General features: G+C 41.5%; 1 protein-coding gene across 1 annotated transcript in view; it reads right to left on the reverse strand.

The window, feature by feature from the left end:
- The window catches only part of erfl3 (Ets2 repressor factor like 3), a 48,175-nt gene extending 33,346 nt beyond the window's left edge, over positions 1-14,829 (reverse strand). Inside the window, exon 1 of the mRNA XM_017415378.3 lies at positions 14,113-14,829. Within this exon, the coding sequence (XP_017270867.1) occupies positions 14,113-14,134 (22 nt within the window). The 5' untranslated portion in view covers positions 14,135-14,829. The remainder of the gene's footprint in view (positions 1-14,112) is intronic.
- Positions 14,830-16,903: the final 2,074 nt, after the last annotated feature.

Consider the following 16,903-nt stretch of genomic DNA (forward strand, 5'->3'; position numbering starts at 1 on the left):
ACAGCCTTTGGTTTGACTTCTTGGCAAACAAGAAACAAACCACAAAAAGAAGGAAAGTCAAGCTCACAAGTTAACTTCTTGCCAAAGATAGTAAGTCATTCTTTTATAATTATGATTCTGCTTAAGGAACCAAATTAAACTTAAAAGATGAGCGGAAATGATTCCAAGTTATTTAAAGCTTAAATTTCATACAAAATGACCCTATAAATTTAATAATGACTACTTCTTTTTCTCCAATACGTAAATTCAGAAGGTTTGGAGTTTACAGTGTATCAGTGACATGCTGGCACTTTTGGTCAATTTTGCATTTATGATCTACTGGGTTTCTGTTTAGATTTCAAATTCCGGCCTCAACAAAGCATCTCACTGCTTTAGCTGATATGAAGGAGTCATCTAGCGTACCTGACACAGAAAAAACAACTGCAGATAAAAAGAAAAGGCACACTCTTGCACGTACACGAGCACACAGGCACACTGTGCTCATAAACAGGATTCTGCCAATCACGACTGAGCGTCACAGTGGGATATGAGGGGGACTCAGAGGGCAGAGCACAGCGTGGTTATGGGTGTGTGTTTATCCCATCGTAAACAGTGACAAGAGACACAAGCCGTGTCACCACCTGTCACCGCTTCCTCTCCTTTCCCCTGCTGTTTTTACCCTTCATTCATTCCCCCTCAGCTTCCTTGGAGTCTTGTTCCTGCACCCGTGCCCTCGTTGTGCATCCCCTCACCTCCCTCCCCCTCTTCTAACCTGCCCCCAACTCGGCCAACTTGTTAAGCACGTCTCCCAGAGCCGATTAAGTAGTGTTGATCAGCCTTATGGAACACCTACCTCTCACAGACATCGCTGCCAGCCAGCATAATGTCTCTGTGTCCTGTATGCAAGACATTTAGCAAAATCAGAGGAGGAAACTTCATCCTAATGAACCATCCTCTCCGTTAAATATTTGCAGACACACACACAAGAGCCTACGTGCATCTATTAATGTAACACTCAGTCTTCTTGGATTTAATCCAAGTCGGCACATGGTCTCATTAACATGAGCATATTTGGCTTCGGTGGTGGAATGTCCACATCCCCCGTCTCCCCAGGTTCGTCTAAATATGTTTGTCTGTACGTGTGTGCATCCGCTCCTGCTGTAGGATGTGTAGATAATGACTACTCAGTCCCTCAGCAGGGATGGGACTGCCAAGTGAGTTGACAACAGGGTAGGGACGCAGATATAGTCACATTATAGAACAGACTGAGGTAATTAACAACTCAAAAAAACAAAACAAACGTATTTACAACCATAAGCACACAGAGACAGTTTAATTAAACACTGTGCTGGAGGTGTCTTTAAAGAAGACCAATTTATTTGTGAAGCGATGGAGGAAGCGAAGAAGCGCACACGTAAGAAAGACAGGTAAGAAAGTTTGGCCCACCCAGCTCCTCTTCTCTCCTCCTCTGGTTTGCTCTCACACTCTGCCTCGTGGGAAAGATTAGAATCCTCAGCTGGAGCAAATAAAGCTGGATGTTATGCAAGAGGCAGAGAGAGGGAGCAAGAGAGAACAACTGATGATGATGTAACTTGAGAGAAGAGGCAAAAAAATTATGAAGAGATAAGAAGCAAGTCAGCCAGAGAGAGAAAGATGGAGAGCGAGAGCTACAGAGGTGTGTCATAAGACAGCGTGAAGCAGCTGGCTTTAAATGATGACAGAGCTCCACTGCAGTCTGCGTCTCGTACCTTAGTGTACTACATGGTGCCAGCCACCCATCTAAACAAAGGCAGCTAATCTGCACTACTAGGCAGTGAGCTCAGCTGTAAAAACACAACTGCCCCGCGCTGGCACAGACCAGTCCTCACTAGACTCTCACATTCCTGCTCCAGCCGTCCACAAAGTCATAACATAGAAGAAAAAGTCAATCCCAGTCTTAAACCTGGCTTCATTTCAGCATCCATGAGTGACATTTGTGGAACTGTGCTCACTGTTCAACCCAGAGTCATTCTGACCAGCCAGGCAGCAAAGAAAGGCAACCAGAAGAGATGATTGACTACATATGCTTAACTGAATATTCTGTTTTATTTTGAAATGGGGCTGCATTAAGCTTTATGAATGGCGTCTTACTTTCGGTAGACAGCAGTCAGTGTGCTGTAAGTTTGGAGAAGCAAAAATGATTTGTGACAGGGAAGCCAAAATAAACACAGCCCAGATTGGGTCTACCACAGATGAAAAATTTTAACCATCTAAAACAAACTAAAAAAAAAAAAAAAATTCTGGCATTTCGAGCAATGATCGTTTTGTGTATTTTTACGACACGACTTTTACACTGACAGTGTTGATTTTGTAACGCAGGTGCAAAACTGCTTACATCCACCCAGTCCCTGAGCTCAGTCTGGCTAAAGAAATTATAGTAAAAACCCACCATGCAGTCCATCCTAACTGCAATATTTTTACAGTTTGACTTGTTTGAGAGGGTAAAAAGATGAGGTTTTAGGGCAGACATATTCTCTGCAGCCATTAAATTGACCTACCACTGACAATTTCTTGTACTGTTTGCAAACATACTGTACATGAAATTTAGAAACATTCAGCTGCTACAGTGTGGCGTTTGGATGTTTAACACGACTGCATATATAATTTATTTTAGAGAACATGATCTGAGATGATCTACTAAAATGTTTAAGTTATTTTGCCAAGTCTAGTCTTGTAAATCTTTTAGCAATGAGAAAAGCTGCATTAAAATACGCACTGATTATGTTAATTTCTCATTGTATCAGTACTGTAATGTGAGCAGACACTTCTGCACTGAAGAATCAGAACATCGTGAAAATAATCTGAAGATTTTGGGCATTTTAAGTCAAAAACCAACTCATAAATCAGAGAAAAGCTGCAGATCAGATCATTCTTTCCAGTTTGAGTAAGCAGATATAGGAGGAGCTTCAGAATTGAATTTGAATAATTTACTCAAGTTGTACATTTCCGTTAATAAAAATATCATGCGAGGGAACATGTTTAAGCTTATTAGGTAGTTCAGCATAGATAAGAACAGGACGTTCTGAACGTCGGTCTGATAAAAGACCTGGGATTGACAAGAATCCAGGATTATACATTTGCTCTTTCACATTAAACCACTGATCCATCCTAAAGTGAATGCCCTACAAGTTCACATAATAAGATATGAACATTTACATAATTCAACAGCAACAGACTCAGGGTTATACAAAACGCTCCTCTACTTACTTCTCCTATATTTCAACTGGTGATTAGAAAACCAGCAACAAATATATATTTTATTTTATTTATTGTATTTGTTTAATCTGCTCCTGCGTGTTCTTCATGGTCACTAATATGCTGATGACAAAGACCAGAATTTTTAGATGGTGTTTTAGATTGTGCACATCAAGTGAAAAAGAAAGGAGTTGGGAGGAAAGGACAAAGTTTAAACAAAGAGGAAGGAAGTTAAAAATAGAGAAATGAATGAGCAATCGGGAAGGAAGTAAGATCTCTGAGATAAAAGACTGACTGACAGAGACTGCGAGTGTGGTGAACTTTCTCCTCTCCCGTCGGTAAACTGCATGGACAGTGTTATGTAAGAGCCGAGTGTGTACACACACACACACACACACCAATTACCTCCGCTTGGAGGAACTCCTAACATGAGGCGCTACCTCACAGTGTGTGTTGTGTGTCTCACGGGGCGGTTGGACGGGTCCATACGTAAGAACACACAATGGTGAAACCTCTCAGGTACATGTCATGTACAAAGGCTGATTACACACGCTGTGCAGACATCATACGTACAAACCATTGTCCTGAGAGCTAATTCAAACAGCTCTGATCAAACATCCGAGGTGTAATGTAGCAAGGGGGGGTCGGGGTGTTTCTATGAAGTGATAGCTGCACCCACTCTTGTTCACACCGACACAATACTCCCCATACAACGATCAAACTCAATACATTCACATGCACCGTTTTATATTACTTTCTATTGAAAATTATAGCAATTGCAAAAAAGGTTTATGATTTTTGTCATCTTAATTTAAGGCAAAATACATTTTCATTTTTGAAATCATTTAGATGTATCCATTTTAAATCGGTCAGCATTCGTGAGTTTCTATTTGAATAAACAACATCTGCAAAAAAATAAATGTGATTGTTCTGAACAGAATTTTGCAAAACATACAAACACCTGTTGTCTTCCTAATCCTGTAAGACTTGACGTGTGACCACAACATGACTTGTAGGAGACCATAGAGCCCCGGATTAAATGGGGGGGGGGGACATGGACATGAATAAGTGAAGCTTACACACAATTGTTCCCACATATTCTTCTTTTACAGCACACCCAAGGGAGAGGGCATACCTTGTTCAGAACGTCGCTGATTCTTAGACCAGACGAACATAATCATCCTCCTAATATAACACACCCACACACAGTGAGGGGACTAGCTGGGGGCCAGCTGAAGAGCATGTGTGAAAGACTACAAAGGCCCTGTGCATATTAGTGTGTGTATGGGCAAAAGCAATTTACTAAATTATGGTTACAGCACTTCTAATTCATTTCCTGCTCTCCTTCTGTAGCCTGGAGGCAAGGGTGTAATATTTTGATTGGCACCTTTTAGAAAGGCCTAGATGCTGCAATTAGGTCTGGTTTCCAAGGCGACATGTATACAAATAAATTGCTGTTTACTATGAATGCATATGATGGTGGCCGGAAACAAGATTACTTTTAAGAGAAAACAAATAAAATTTGCTGAGCAACATCCACAACACATGTTAATGTTTTTATTTATAAAATGAACAGCTGCCCTCCTGACACTCTCTTACCTGGCTCTATGATCAACCAATTTTTTAAAATTGATTTTTACCATCAAACTTGTGATTGCCCGTTTAATTTGTTGCTTCTCCCACCTTTCCTTGAGGCCTCAAGCCCCTCCTTCCCGTTCTACATACGATTCTTCCCTACTTTCATTTCACCCTCTCACCCCATGACTGCTCAGGGGATCTCGCTCAATGTTCTCAAAAGCTTTAATCTCCTAAAAACAACAATCACTGTGTGCATTTGTACGGCTGGGCTGGATGCGCGTGCACCCACTCGGATTCAGCTGCCTGGTTGTTACGTAATTTCACAAGCCACAGCTGATGCTAAAAATGGACACGGATAAAACTATTGTGACAGAGGCCAGGTCTACTGTACAGGGGCACTGCACACACACACACACACACACACACACACACACACATGCAGCAGGGCCTGGTCAAGCTGCTTAACACTGAACTAAAAATGCAAATTGAACTATTACCTTAATTGAACTCCAGCCACATTGGTGTTAAACAACAGATCGATCCTAAAAAGGTGTTAACTGAAACAAATTACACATAATATAAACATGGACTATATTTAAAGTAAAACTCAAGAGAATCATGGAGATAAATTTTATACATTAACATATTAATGAAAGGCAACTTTATCTAAATACAAGAACTAAAAAGCAGAACAAGAAACACAGAAGAGTACTTCAGGTTATAGTCAGACCAATATCATTTTAGTTCAAATAAATCTTTGATTAAAATGAAAACTAAATAAAATTTGCAGTTTATATAAGGAATATAAAAGTTATATTCAAGAGCATATTGAAAGATGTGCCTTATTCGTGTAATATAAACAAACAAATCTCTACATGGTCATTAACTGAGCCATTATTGATTCACAGCATTAGATCAATATCAGCTGACTACTGTATATAAGAAAATAAATATAAAATTGGTTTGACTTAACCCGAGTAAAAGTTTTGTAGAACTACTTTGCTATAAACTGTTTAGCAAAACTGGGTTGGTAAAAAAAAAAAGATGGTGCTGTGAACTTTTACTGTGTAAGAAACTGCAGATAAAGACACATCTAAATCACCGTCCTTGAGTAAGCATTACACTTCTCTGCCATAAATTATTCAGCTGAACATCAAATCACAAACAGCACCGTTGTCCAAAGGGAGCATGTGTTTACGTCAAGAAACTAAAAGAGCTGAAAAGGGTACAGCACATAACACTGGCAAACACACTCACTTACGGATGAACTTGCTGAAACATACAAGATGATTTACAATGTGTGCGCTCGTGTGTGTCAGAGGGCTGAGGTGGGGTTGGGCGTACGCTATATGATGTGCAGCACTGATGGCTGTCTTTCTTATTAAAGTTTAATCACTGTGCTTTCCTATAAATACCTTTCCAATGATCCAATGCATTATTCAGTTTCTCTTAAGCCATCTTCCACACAGCCAAAGAAACAGATAAAAAAAACACACACCTGGAGAGCACAGAAAAGGCCAGTGTCCTAAAGGAAGGAAGTCATATGAACAATTCAGAAGACAATGGACTACTAATAAACAGAGCCAAAAGTTTGTCCTGCTGAGAAAAAAAAAATCTGCCACACTTTATTAAGCTCACGGCCAGACATATTGGAAAGAAATTCAAAATATGTGTGTGTGCGTAGTTGCATGCACTTACACTTGCAGCTTTTACATTCAGTTTTCAGGCTGACTCAGGGAAGTTAACGCCAGCCGATACATACTGCTGATTCAAGCTGGCAGTCACCTACAGGACGTTTATTGCCTTTTGAGCCTTAATGGCAGACAACCAAAAGGTACTTCCTTATGTTGAAGGGTAAATCACTGTGTCCGGTGGAAGAAAACAACAGTGTATGTGGATATACAAAAGGAATGAGGGAAAAGAAGAGGAGAGGGCTAATGGAAGAGGAGCTGCCACTGGGGTATTAGACCATAGATTGGTGACAAGGAAATGATAGCAAGAGGGAGGAGAGGATGGTGGGATAGGAGGGTCAATTGATACATAAAAAGGTTTCACTCCCCTACAGGGACATGCGTCTCTTCAACACACACACACACACACACACACACACACACATTATACAGAATGTCCCCATCTGGCTGAAGGGTCACAGTCTTACCAGAGAGCAGCATTCAGCAGCAAGCCTTTGATTGCAGATTAGCCACGATTGGTCTAATTTTGTCTGAAACAGTGTGCTTGTGCTTCCAAATCTTGCACAGTGCTCGCATATAGGGCTGTCCAGAAAGATTAAATTAGATCAGGCTCTCTTGGCAGATAAAAGACAGAGGATGTCCTCTCTTCACTTAATTTCTTTCACACACAACTTGCTACTGAACAAAGTGCCATTTTGTTGGCAACTACATAGCGTCTGTTTGTGAACACCTGCTAACAGGCCAGCTGTTAATTTGTACAAATTTCCTTGAGATTAAATAAAAAAAAGACTCAAAAGGGTAAAATTTTCATTAAGATAGCGTTAACTGATGTTAATTTTATTGATAAAATGCTGACAGTGATTTTAACCTTTTTTTTTTAACAAGAGTGGGACAATTTGTTCACAAAGAAACTAACATTACATTCCAGTACGTTTTCTCAGTGACATATAGTGAAGAGTTAACGCAAAGATTATGGTTTTAAAGAAAAAAAAAAGAGGGAGAAAACAGGTTTGAACACTGGTGCAGGTAAAAACAGGGTAAAGTCTAGAAAGCAACGAGATCCAGCGCTGTGAAAGAGCAATAACTGGTTGAAACAAAAACTCTAAACGTGATCTTGCATTCCTTACATGGGGTGAAGGGAAGGAAAGAGTCGCAAAAAAAAAAAAAGTGGAAGGGGAGTGGGGGTGGGGGAAGGGAGAGAGGAGAGGGGGGAGGAGGGTGACAAGGGAGAAAGTTTAACTTGGCGCCAGACAGCATTTCAAGAGCCGGCAGCCAACCACAGACACACACACACACCAAATATCGACACTGCAAGTGGCACAGAAGTCCTTTTGGTGACTTCCCATCATCCAAAATTAGATTAGATATTTGCCCTCCACCCCTTCTCCCTGCGTCCAACACAGAGGCAGATTCCCAGATAAAAATAGCTGGAGGAACTATTCAAACACTGCTGCCTTTCTGCAGGGAGTGTCTGCTGACTGCAATGGACTTAAGGGGTTACAGCGGGGTTAGGAGCGCCACTCACCACCTCCTCCCTAAATCAGACAGTCTGGGACAAGGGGACAGGCCAGCCTCTATCACAGCTTGGGCACAGACTGGGAAAGAAATACGGCAGTTCGGCTATTTTCGTATGCTAAGTTGGTAGTTAAAAAGATTGTGTCTTGTTTGTTCTGATCCTGTACATTAGGAGCCAAGCTGTGCTGAACCTTTGCTATAAAGATGCCCTCAGCATGACCAGTATTATTAGAGTTAATCCAAGAAGATTAGGAGTATAGATTACAACACCTCCCAAGCCCTACCATTGAAAAAGAAAACAGAAAACGCTGGGTTCAGAACCATGAATGCAAGATTACTTACTACAAACTTTTGTATATGTATCTGTGCAGAAACTAGCAGTTAGGGGGTGGATGTGGTGAAGAAGACAGAGGTAACTTCACACCTGAGTGTCTAAACTTAATATCACCCCTACCCCTACAATTTGCACATTCACACCTGGGAGAATAGTGCTCCAATCCTTTCTGTGGGCTTTCTAGCCCTTAAAAAGTGAGGTTTTCGAACACGCTTAAAAACGCTTTAAAGTATGAGTTGTGCTAGCAAAAAAATATTTTCTTTGTTAAAAATATTTTTACTTGCACAAATAAACACTGTAATGTTACGTTGAACACATTCTGGTGTTTTATGTTTGGCACTGTCGATTATGTATAACTAGCAAAATAATAGTAAAAATAGTTTTCAACTCAATTTAATTCAGTTTATTTATATAGTGTCAGCTCACAACAAATGTTATCTCTGGACACTATACAAATCAAATTACAGTTAAAATAGTCATATTTCTTTGTTTACAATATTTTATAGTCTCGAAAAACATATATTAGAAGTTTGTTGCAGGTTTAATAACTGGTTTACACGTCATATATTGGCATATTGTAAAAGGAATCTGTGACAACTGATGATAAACCAGCTTCTTAAGACGGTATCCCATGTTGCAGTCAAATATTTTAGCCGCTGCTCCTCAAATTAAGGACCAGGAGGTAGGTGTAGGCATATGGGAAGGGGTAACAGCAAAAAGGGAACTGGCTCAAGTGTTGTCACGGTCTTACAGCTTACACCCTGATTATATTCGAAACAGTAGCAAGGTGACAGTCAAGACTCTAACCTAAAGGACACAGTGCTGCGAGAATCCAAAATAAAACCCCTCATCTGGAAGGATCACAGGCATAGAGTTACCTGATCATCACGCGTGTGTGAGTGTGTGCGCATGTCATCGGACTCAGATCAGTTTCACTGGCGCCGCCGTCACCAAGAGACTGTTACATACACCCACAAGCACGAACATACACGCTTTGTTCACAAGTAATACCTTTGAAGGGCTGCCTACATGAAAAACTCTACCTCCAACATGCCTTTCAGTCACCTCTAGCAAAGAATGAACAGTGACGGTTTGTAAACTCCCCTCATTACGTTACAATACGCATGCATGTGCAAACAGCTGCTGAACAGCTCAATCCATGCACACCAACACACCCCGCTGCATTCTTGACATGAATTTTTGATACCACTTGAAAAGAAACCCTTGTGTGTGTGTGTGTATGAAGAAATGTCCTTTTAAAACAGTTTATACTGGAGTTATCACCTCTAAATAAACATATTTTTGTTCAATACAATAAATGTAGTCCTTTTGGTTTAAGAAGTATTAAAACACAACTCTGTAATTATGTGCATGACTTTACAAAAAGCTAAGACTGTTTTTGAGGCGGGCCTAAAGAGATAGTAACTGTTGTGTTTTCCCCTCATGTGTAATGCAACACAGCCGGCAACTATTAACCTTCTAAGCAGGAATGTGGGAGGTCCAAGAATTCCAATAAAAAAGAAGCGGAGTGTGTGCGGCTTTTGTGTGTGTGCGTAGCCACAAATATGTTCTTCAAGAGCGTTACAGTTATCTGTCAATAGCGCATCCCATTGAGTCCCAGTCCATCCCTGTCCCCGAACAATAACCAATAAAAGTGATGTGGGTCATGCGGGGAACAACCAATGTTGTTGCAGTAAAACTGGGATTAACTCGAATCACAGACATGCACACATGGCCTGGGGACACACAGACTTCTCTGCTAAGTTATCCGTGAAAAAAAAAAAAAAGTTTAAACAGCATTCTTTGGTGTTGAATCTCTAAACTATGCAGCCTATCGTACGAGGCTGATAATCTGTAGGATTTGATGTGAAGATCTGAGGTTGAAATTAAGTTTTCTGAGTGAGAGGGAGACGTAGGCAGAGGTCACAAGCGTCCGAGCCGTCAGTAGCAGCGCTGCCTTACTGGCTGTGGTCTCTCTGGTCAAGGGCGGCGCAGGACTAATGATGCGGAGGTCCATTAGTGTCGACTGGCTGAGCACATTGTTCCCTTTGGTCACATTCCTAGTTAAATGCAGACATTTCTACATTTGAACCCCCCCCCCACCTCCCAAACCAGAAGTCATTTGTCAACTTAGCATCACAGCTTTTATGAGGAATTGCTGTGACAAAAAGAAAAAAGATTTTCATCTTCCAATTGTTGTAAATCTTACTGTTTTACTACAACTTAAACACTGCACTGAGAGATTGAAGAAAAAAAAAAAAAGGAAAAATGACTGAATATGATTTATTCCTCACGTTTGTCAGCAACACTGGCTTAGAAGCTTTAGGTGATCCTAACAGCTGAGATCTTCAAACAAGCAATCAAAGTCAATTCTTGGCACCGAGCAGATTTTGGCGGGCATTTCAGATGGAAGATAACCAGTTCTGCTGCGGAACATTATCTGTTTTAAGCTTTAAATATGTCAGCTTGAGCCCAATCACAGCAGGACATTGTTCTATAAAGCCGGTTGTAAAACTGTACTGGGATAGCAGGAGGTATTGGTTTTGCTGTGGTCAGCACTGCAAGGGAGGGTTCGCAGATAAGGCTAATCATTGCGCTTATCGTTGCAGCAGTTGTTGAGATTGAAAAGCATACGCTCACAATCACACACAGGAACTCAAACAAGGAAATGGTGAGATATTTGTTTTTAACTCATTGCTCACAAGCTTTTGTTTCTTGCCTTTTATGTGTGTGTGTGTGTCTAAAAGTAAATGGTAACACATCCCTAAAACACATCAGTCATTTTCAGGAAGCAGGGAGAGGTGCTAAACAATTATCATTAAAAACTATGTTTTTGCACATTTGGTGAAAAGTAACCCCTTAGTTGGCCAAGTTAACTTCACTTTTTCAGCTTTCTTTCACACACACACACACAAACAGAAGTGGGGTCTCTTCATGTGTCAAAAGCACCATCAAACTATGAGCTACTCCGCACCATTATTACCAAAATGAGAGGTCCCTGGCCCCACAAGTCCACACACAATCAGTCCCAGGCCCTGCCCCACTCCCACCATTGTCCCACACTCCACACACACACATAATGGCCACTCTAGAGCCAGGGGTCCCACCATGCAATTCCGTCACACAAAGACACACACCAGTCCGCATCCCGTCAGAGGGGAAAAAGAATGATGAAGGAGGGAGGGAAAAAGAACTGTAACCCTTGAAGACTGATGGGGAAAATGGATTTATTGCACAATCGGAGTTTAGTGTATGTGTGTGTCGACGTTGATAACACCTCTAATTGTATTTCTGTAAGTCTTTATCACCAGAATCCAATCAATCGTCGGTACACCCTTTGAGAAACACACAAAAGGTGGATGTATGACTGTGCAAGCCTAGCTGGAATAAATGCCCCCTCTCTGCTGACTAATGCAACCCTTGAAACACTTACCTTCTAACCAATACTCAAGCCTTCATCAATCACCAACAAAGACCAGGTAAACAGCCATGATTAGGCATAAACTGAAATTAAATTGGTTACTTTCCAGCACCACAAAAACCAACATCCACCTGCCGTCGACAGCAGATGTAGGTAAAACCTCATCATGTCTCGTTTCATGCAGAAATCTTATCATCTATTTAGGCTAAAACAATATCCGTGGAAAACAGAAGTGAAAGGGAGCATGTCGCGTTAAAAGGAAAGTAAAACTCCATAAGAGACAGTTTATCATAGGAGACATAATCCCAAATCTAAACATCCCAGGAAGGAATGATTACATTTTTTATCCATCTGCATCCGCCAACTGTGTTTAATCTAAGTGATGTAAAATACTGGTGGGTTAAAGCTTGTGTTGTGATTGCATATGCAGAAACAGCAGGAGATCAGACAGATCAGGACAATACCAGAGATTAACAACTTTAAGAATTCAACTACTTAAAGGTGCTGCTCAAAGGTCAGATTTTTATTTCATTTGATAAGGACTCTGAGGCAGACTTTTAATGTTCACCAATTAGCGCTGAAAATATGAGTCATTAGTTAGCAGCAGAAACGAATTAGAGGGCCACCGATATTAGATTTTTCTATGACCGATGCTGATCTTTAATAATCAGGGCAGTGGATGGCCAACATGTGACAAATTTATTTTTGGAATATGTATTTTTCACTTAACAAAATATAATTGCCCAACTTAAATAAACATAAATTTAACTACAATTAGAAGAACTTGTGCACTTAAAAACAATACATAGAGCATTATTACTCAATTGTGAAGCCGGATAAAGCAGTTACTTGGTCTTCATTTTCATTTCATTTTCCTGAGTAATTGATTAAGTATGTACAGGCGTGGGTGATTGCCGAGTTTTGTTTTTTAAATGGTCGTACTCAATCAATTAAACAGCAATTGTCTGAATAATCAGTCTATAGATCACATCGTTTAGAGCTAAGGGGAACAAGGAATGGTTTCTTTATAAGCATTTTCAGCATTTCTGCCTTCTCTAAGTGCTGTTAGATTATTTGTTTTCAAACGCAAGTAAGCGGTGCTGAGACCTAATTCTGTGCTTGAAACAAAAACATAAATGATTCAAATCATAAACTCCCCCCACTGTCCATGCGACTGGACGCTAAATCACTTGGCGGAACAAGTTTTACGCCAATCGGGAGATAAAAGGATCAGTTAACTCTCTTTACTAAACAGATAACAAAACACTTGAATAGCATACATCCAACCGTAAACACAATCAACTTTTAGTGCCTCTGGCAATCTGATACCACACAAACACTGAGCTCCTTGTAAGTGGACTAACAGCCAGCGGTGGTGGGATGTTAGGGTGATGTCAGGGCAGCCTCCTCGTCGGAGCTGCTGTGGAGTGTGTGTGTGTGTGTCTGTGTGCAGGAATGTGGAAGGCTGAGACTGGGTGCAGAGAGACTATTGGGGGAGGGCAGGGTGGAGGGTAAAGAGGGGACCATCCCAAGCGGAGGAAAGGGACCTCAGTCACACAGGTAATAACTCTCAACAGGCTGTTCCTGCAGCAGAAAACAACAACTCACCAAACAGGCATTATTAGGAACACAGCCAGCTAAATGTTGCTCACAGAAGCCAGGACGGACAGCTAATAAATGCCTGACAGTGAGAAATAATGAACTGCATAGATGGCACACATGACAGTCCTTCCACTTCCTTCTTTCTGAGGAAAAACTGACCTGAAGAGAGAAGAGGATCAAGAACAAACTTATGCAAGCATTTCGGGAATTAGACAAAGACACACACTGCTGGAAATCCCCCATCCTCCTTCTATTTTTTTACTTCAATGTCCTGACAGACCAAGCAGCTACCTGGCAAAAAGGTGCGCTCGGTTACTGGGTTAATATCAGCTTCCTGAGCGCTCGGATACAATCACCCCCATCCACTCTTTAGCCACACACCAACCAGAGTTTCGAGGATTTCATGTCACCCTGTTCTGTCAGAGTTGCCGTGAGGTGAGATAAGGTGGTGACACGGAGGAGGATGTCGCTTTTAAAAAAGAAAAAAAAAAAACCTGTACAGTAGTTCAACCACTTCCTCTTAGACCCGGAGTACAGTCCTAAACCCGCACCAGATTTGTGTCACAGCTCTTAAGATCAACAGGTCTCTCTGCTGAGTTTATTTGTTTGTTTGTCATCAGTTGATGCAAGTTAATTTATTTATCTGGCTCCTTTTATCCGCGATTCATCGCACTGTCAGCACGGGCAGAGTAAACAAGAGAGACAATGGTAGGGAGAGATCACAGCAAAGAAAAGGGGGGAGAGACGTGTTAACTAACCAGTATCTCCAGGTGTTTTCATTCTGCTTCGGCGCCGACAGAAACCGGGGAACCTAAAACTGCAAGAATCCCACAGAAGTTGGGTTTGCGGAACGACAAGTCACTGTTTAGTTCTCTGGTTCTTCCCGCTCTGGAAAACTGGGTTAAAACACACACTGAAAACTTTTTTTTTTTTTGGTGTGTGTGTGTGTAGCTTCAGCGGCTCGGTCTTCTCTCTCTCTCTCTTTCTCGAGCCGCCGCGCTCACTCTCCGCTTCGTTCCTCTCCCGACTTCTTTTCTTCAAAAAACAAAACAAAACTAAAGTGTTTTTGTTGTTGTTGTTGTTGTTGTTTTTTCGGGTCCTCGCTTCGCTTCCTCTGGTCCTGTAAACTCGTCTCAAGCCGCTCAACTTGAGAGGGAAAAAAAAGAAGAAGAAGAAGGAGAAAAAAAAGAAAAAGAAAGCCCAACCGTCCGTCCCGACTCGAGTCAGCCGAAAAGCTTTTTCTCTCTTCCAAGTAGTTTCGCTAACTGCTAGCCGCTAACTGTCCGGTAGCTGTTTACTCCGTCCCCGCCGCATCTTCGTCGCTGTTCGGCATCTCTCGTCCGCGGAACTCCGTGACTTATTTGGCAGAAATGAACCTTAGAGAGCGACCTCTCTTTCTTCGCAGAGTTTTTAGTCCTCCACTCACTCTCACACCACTCAGCGCTGCTCTCTCCTCCTCCTCCTCCTCCTCCTCCACCGCCTCCCCCCTCGTGCCTCGTTCAGTCCTCGGGGGGTGTCGTGTTTCGCTCGCTCCCCTTCGGACTGAAGCCCCGCCCACACTGACGGGGACATTAGCGGGAGGGGAGGGGGGGAAGGCTACGTCGCGAGTCACGCCCACTCACCACGAGCGGAGCCGGGGGCCCGCGCTGGCGTCACCGCCGCACGCTGCGTTGCCAGGGAGACCGTCAGAGCTGCGTGCTGACATCACATCCGAATCCTACGAATGGTGAGAGGGCGCGCGAGCGGCGATGCGAGCGGCGTCCATTTGCGTCAGTCAGGACCTTTTCATATCAGGATAATTACACTTGTTAAACCAGCGAAATTACAGGAGAGCGTCAGGCGGTGATTAATACTGAAATCAGGAAAATTAAACTCACCAGTGCTGCGCATGTAAAGCAAAAAAATAAGGTTCTGCACTCAAAAATACATTTCCTTCCGCTCAAAATGATTATATATTTTTTAAATTTAGACACTCGGATGTTTTGGCCTTCTTTCCTGTGTGTGAATGCTGCACATTTGTGTTTTCATGTCAATATTTTGACATGAAAAAGTTTATCATAATTATGTGACTCAGGTGAGCAGGAAGGGCTTTGAGTCATTCAGGTAAACTTTTAAATTAAATATGCAACACATACATTGAAGGAATAGGTTTTGATACGAATATAAGGTTTAATCTATTTTTTCAACAAGTTGTAGTCAGAGCCAACAGCGCTTCTTTTATTGTCAGTAAGTTGCCATGTATTTTATACATCAGTAAAACTTTTTTCTAATTGATAGTCTTTAAATATTTTCTATGCTTCTCTTTATTTTTCCGTTTGGAACTGTGCTAAATGGAAGCTTATATTTAAAGGGATAATCTGGTCATTTATGGAGTGATGTCAAACACTCATCAATAGTTAGTTCCTTATCAGCTGTGACATCAGTTCAGTCAGCATGGAGAATGGAGAAAAGACAGATACATTATACTATCTGACCTCACCTTCTTCAAATGTCAGGAAATAAAGCCAGCAAGAGCCATTTTCCAGAAGCCGCCGTGTTGTAGTTTTGAATGCAGCTTCGGCACATGGGAGATGTGGATGTTTAAGTCGCGCCTACTCCCCTGCATACAATCGCGGTGTTCCATGAGCTTTCTTTTACACCTAAACGTGTTGAACAAAATTAATTTTGAGACATACAGCTGCAAGGTAAGAACTACGTAAATCCATAAGGGTCAGCACCTGGAAGAAAAATATCTGAGGTGTTGTATTTTCATCTTTTAATAAAGGCAATATCTTGTTTGTTTACCTGGAGAAAACTTTTAAAACTTTTACTGGAACCAGCCAACCAAGAAGTTGGTCTCATTCTGGCTTCAGCTTCCCGGTTCCAGTCCAAAGTCGACTATATTAGAAGTCTTTGAGAAAAAGGGCAAAGGTCTTCCTCCAGGCTAGGCTAATGGCGAGCTAAACGAGGGCCCGTTTCATGTCATTTTTCAACTCTTTCTCATAAACGCCATACTGATGTGACAGAACGCTACATTAGCCAGTATTAAACTTCTACACTTGTGAATAAGGCCGTTTGTTTAGTTGGTCGTTGTTTACCCAACTGAACACAGTTTGTGTTGCTACGTCTCTGTATGTGCACTGATCATAAATAGGCTGTGTGAATGCCGATGGTGCTGAGGCTGCGAATGTATCAGAACATCTTGTCAGTCTAAAAGTTTACCCAAGCGCATTTGCAAAGTAATACTGTTTGGCTGAGAAAACATCAAAAAGCTAAACAAACAGTGTCACGCTAAAGTGTAGAGCTTTAATAGAAGCTAATAGTCTTCTTTCATACCTGTATGTTATTTGTGAAAAAGAGCTGTTTTATAAGCCTGGGAAACAAAATAACACAAATCATTGTTTGGCTAGTCATTAGCCAAGCCTGGACCAAGAGTTTTACCATTTTCTACTTACTCTGTTCTCTATAGTCGTTTTTCAACTTATTCCACATGGTCCCTATGATTTTCAATACAACGATGGAAAATCCTTGATGTGGGCGGAATTGTTACAGCATGGCTGCTCGACGCTC

The sequence above is a fragment of the Kryptolebias marmoratus genome, linkage group LG16, assembly GCF_001649575.2.
Source record: "Kryptolebias marmoratus isolate JLee-2015 linkage group LG16, ASM164957v2, whole genome shotgun sequence".
Taxonomy (NCBI): Eukaryota; Metazoa; Chordata; class Actinopteri; order Cyprinodontiformes; family Rivulidae; genus Kryptolebias; species Kryptolebias marmoratus.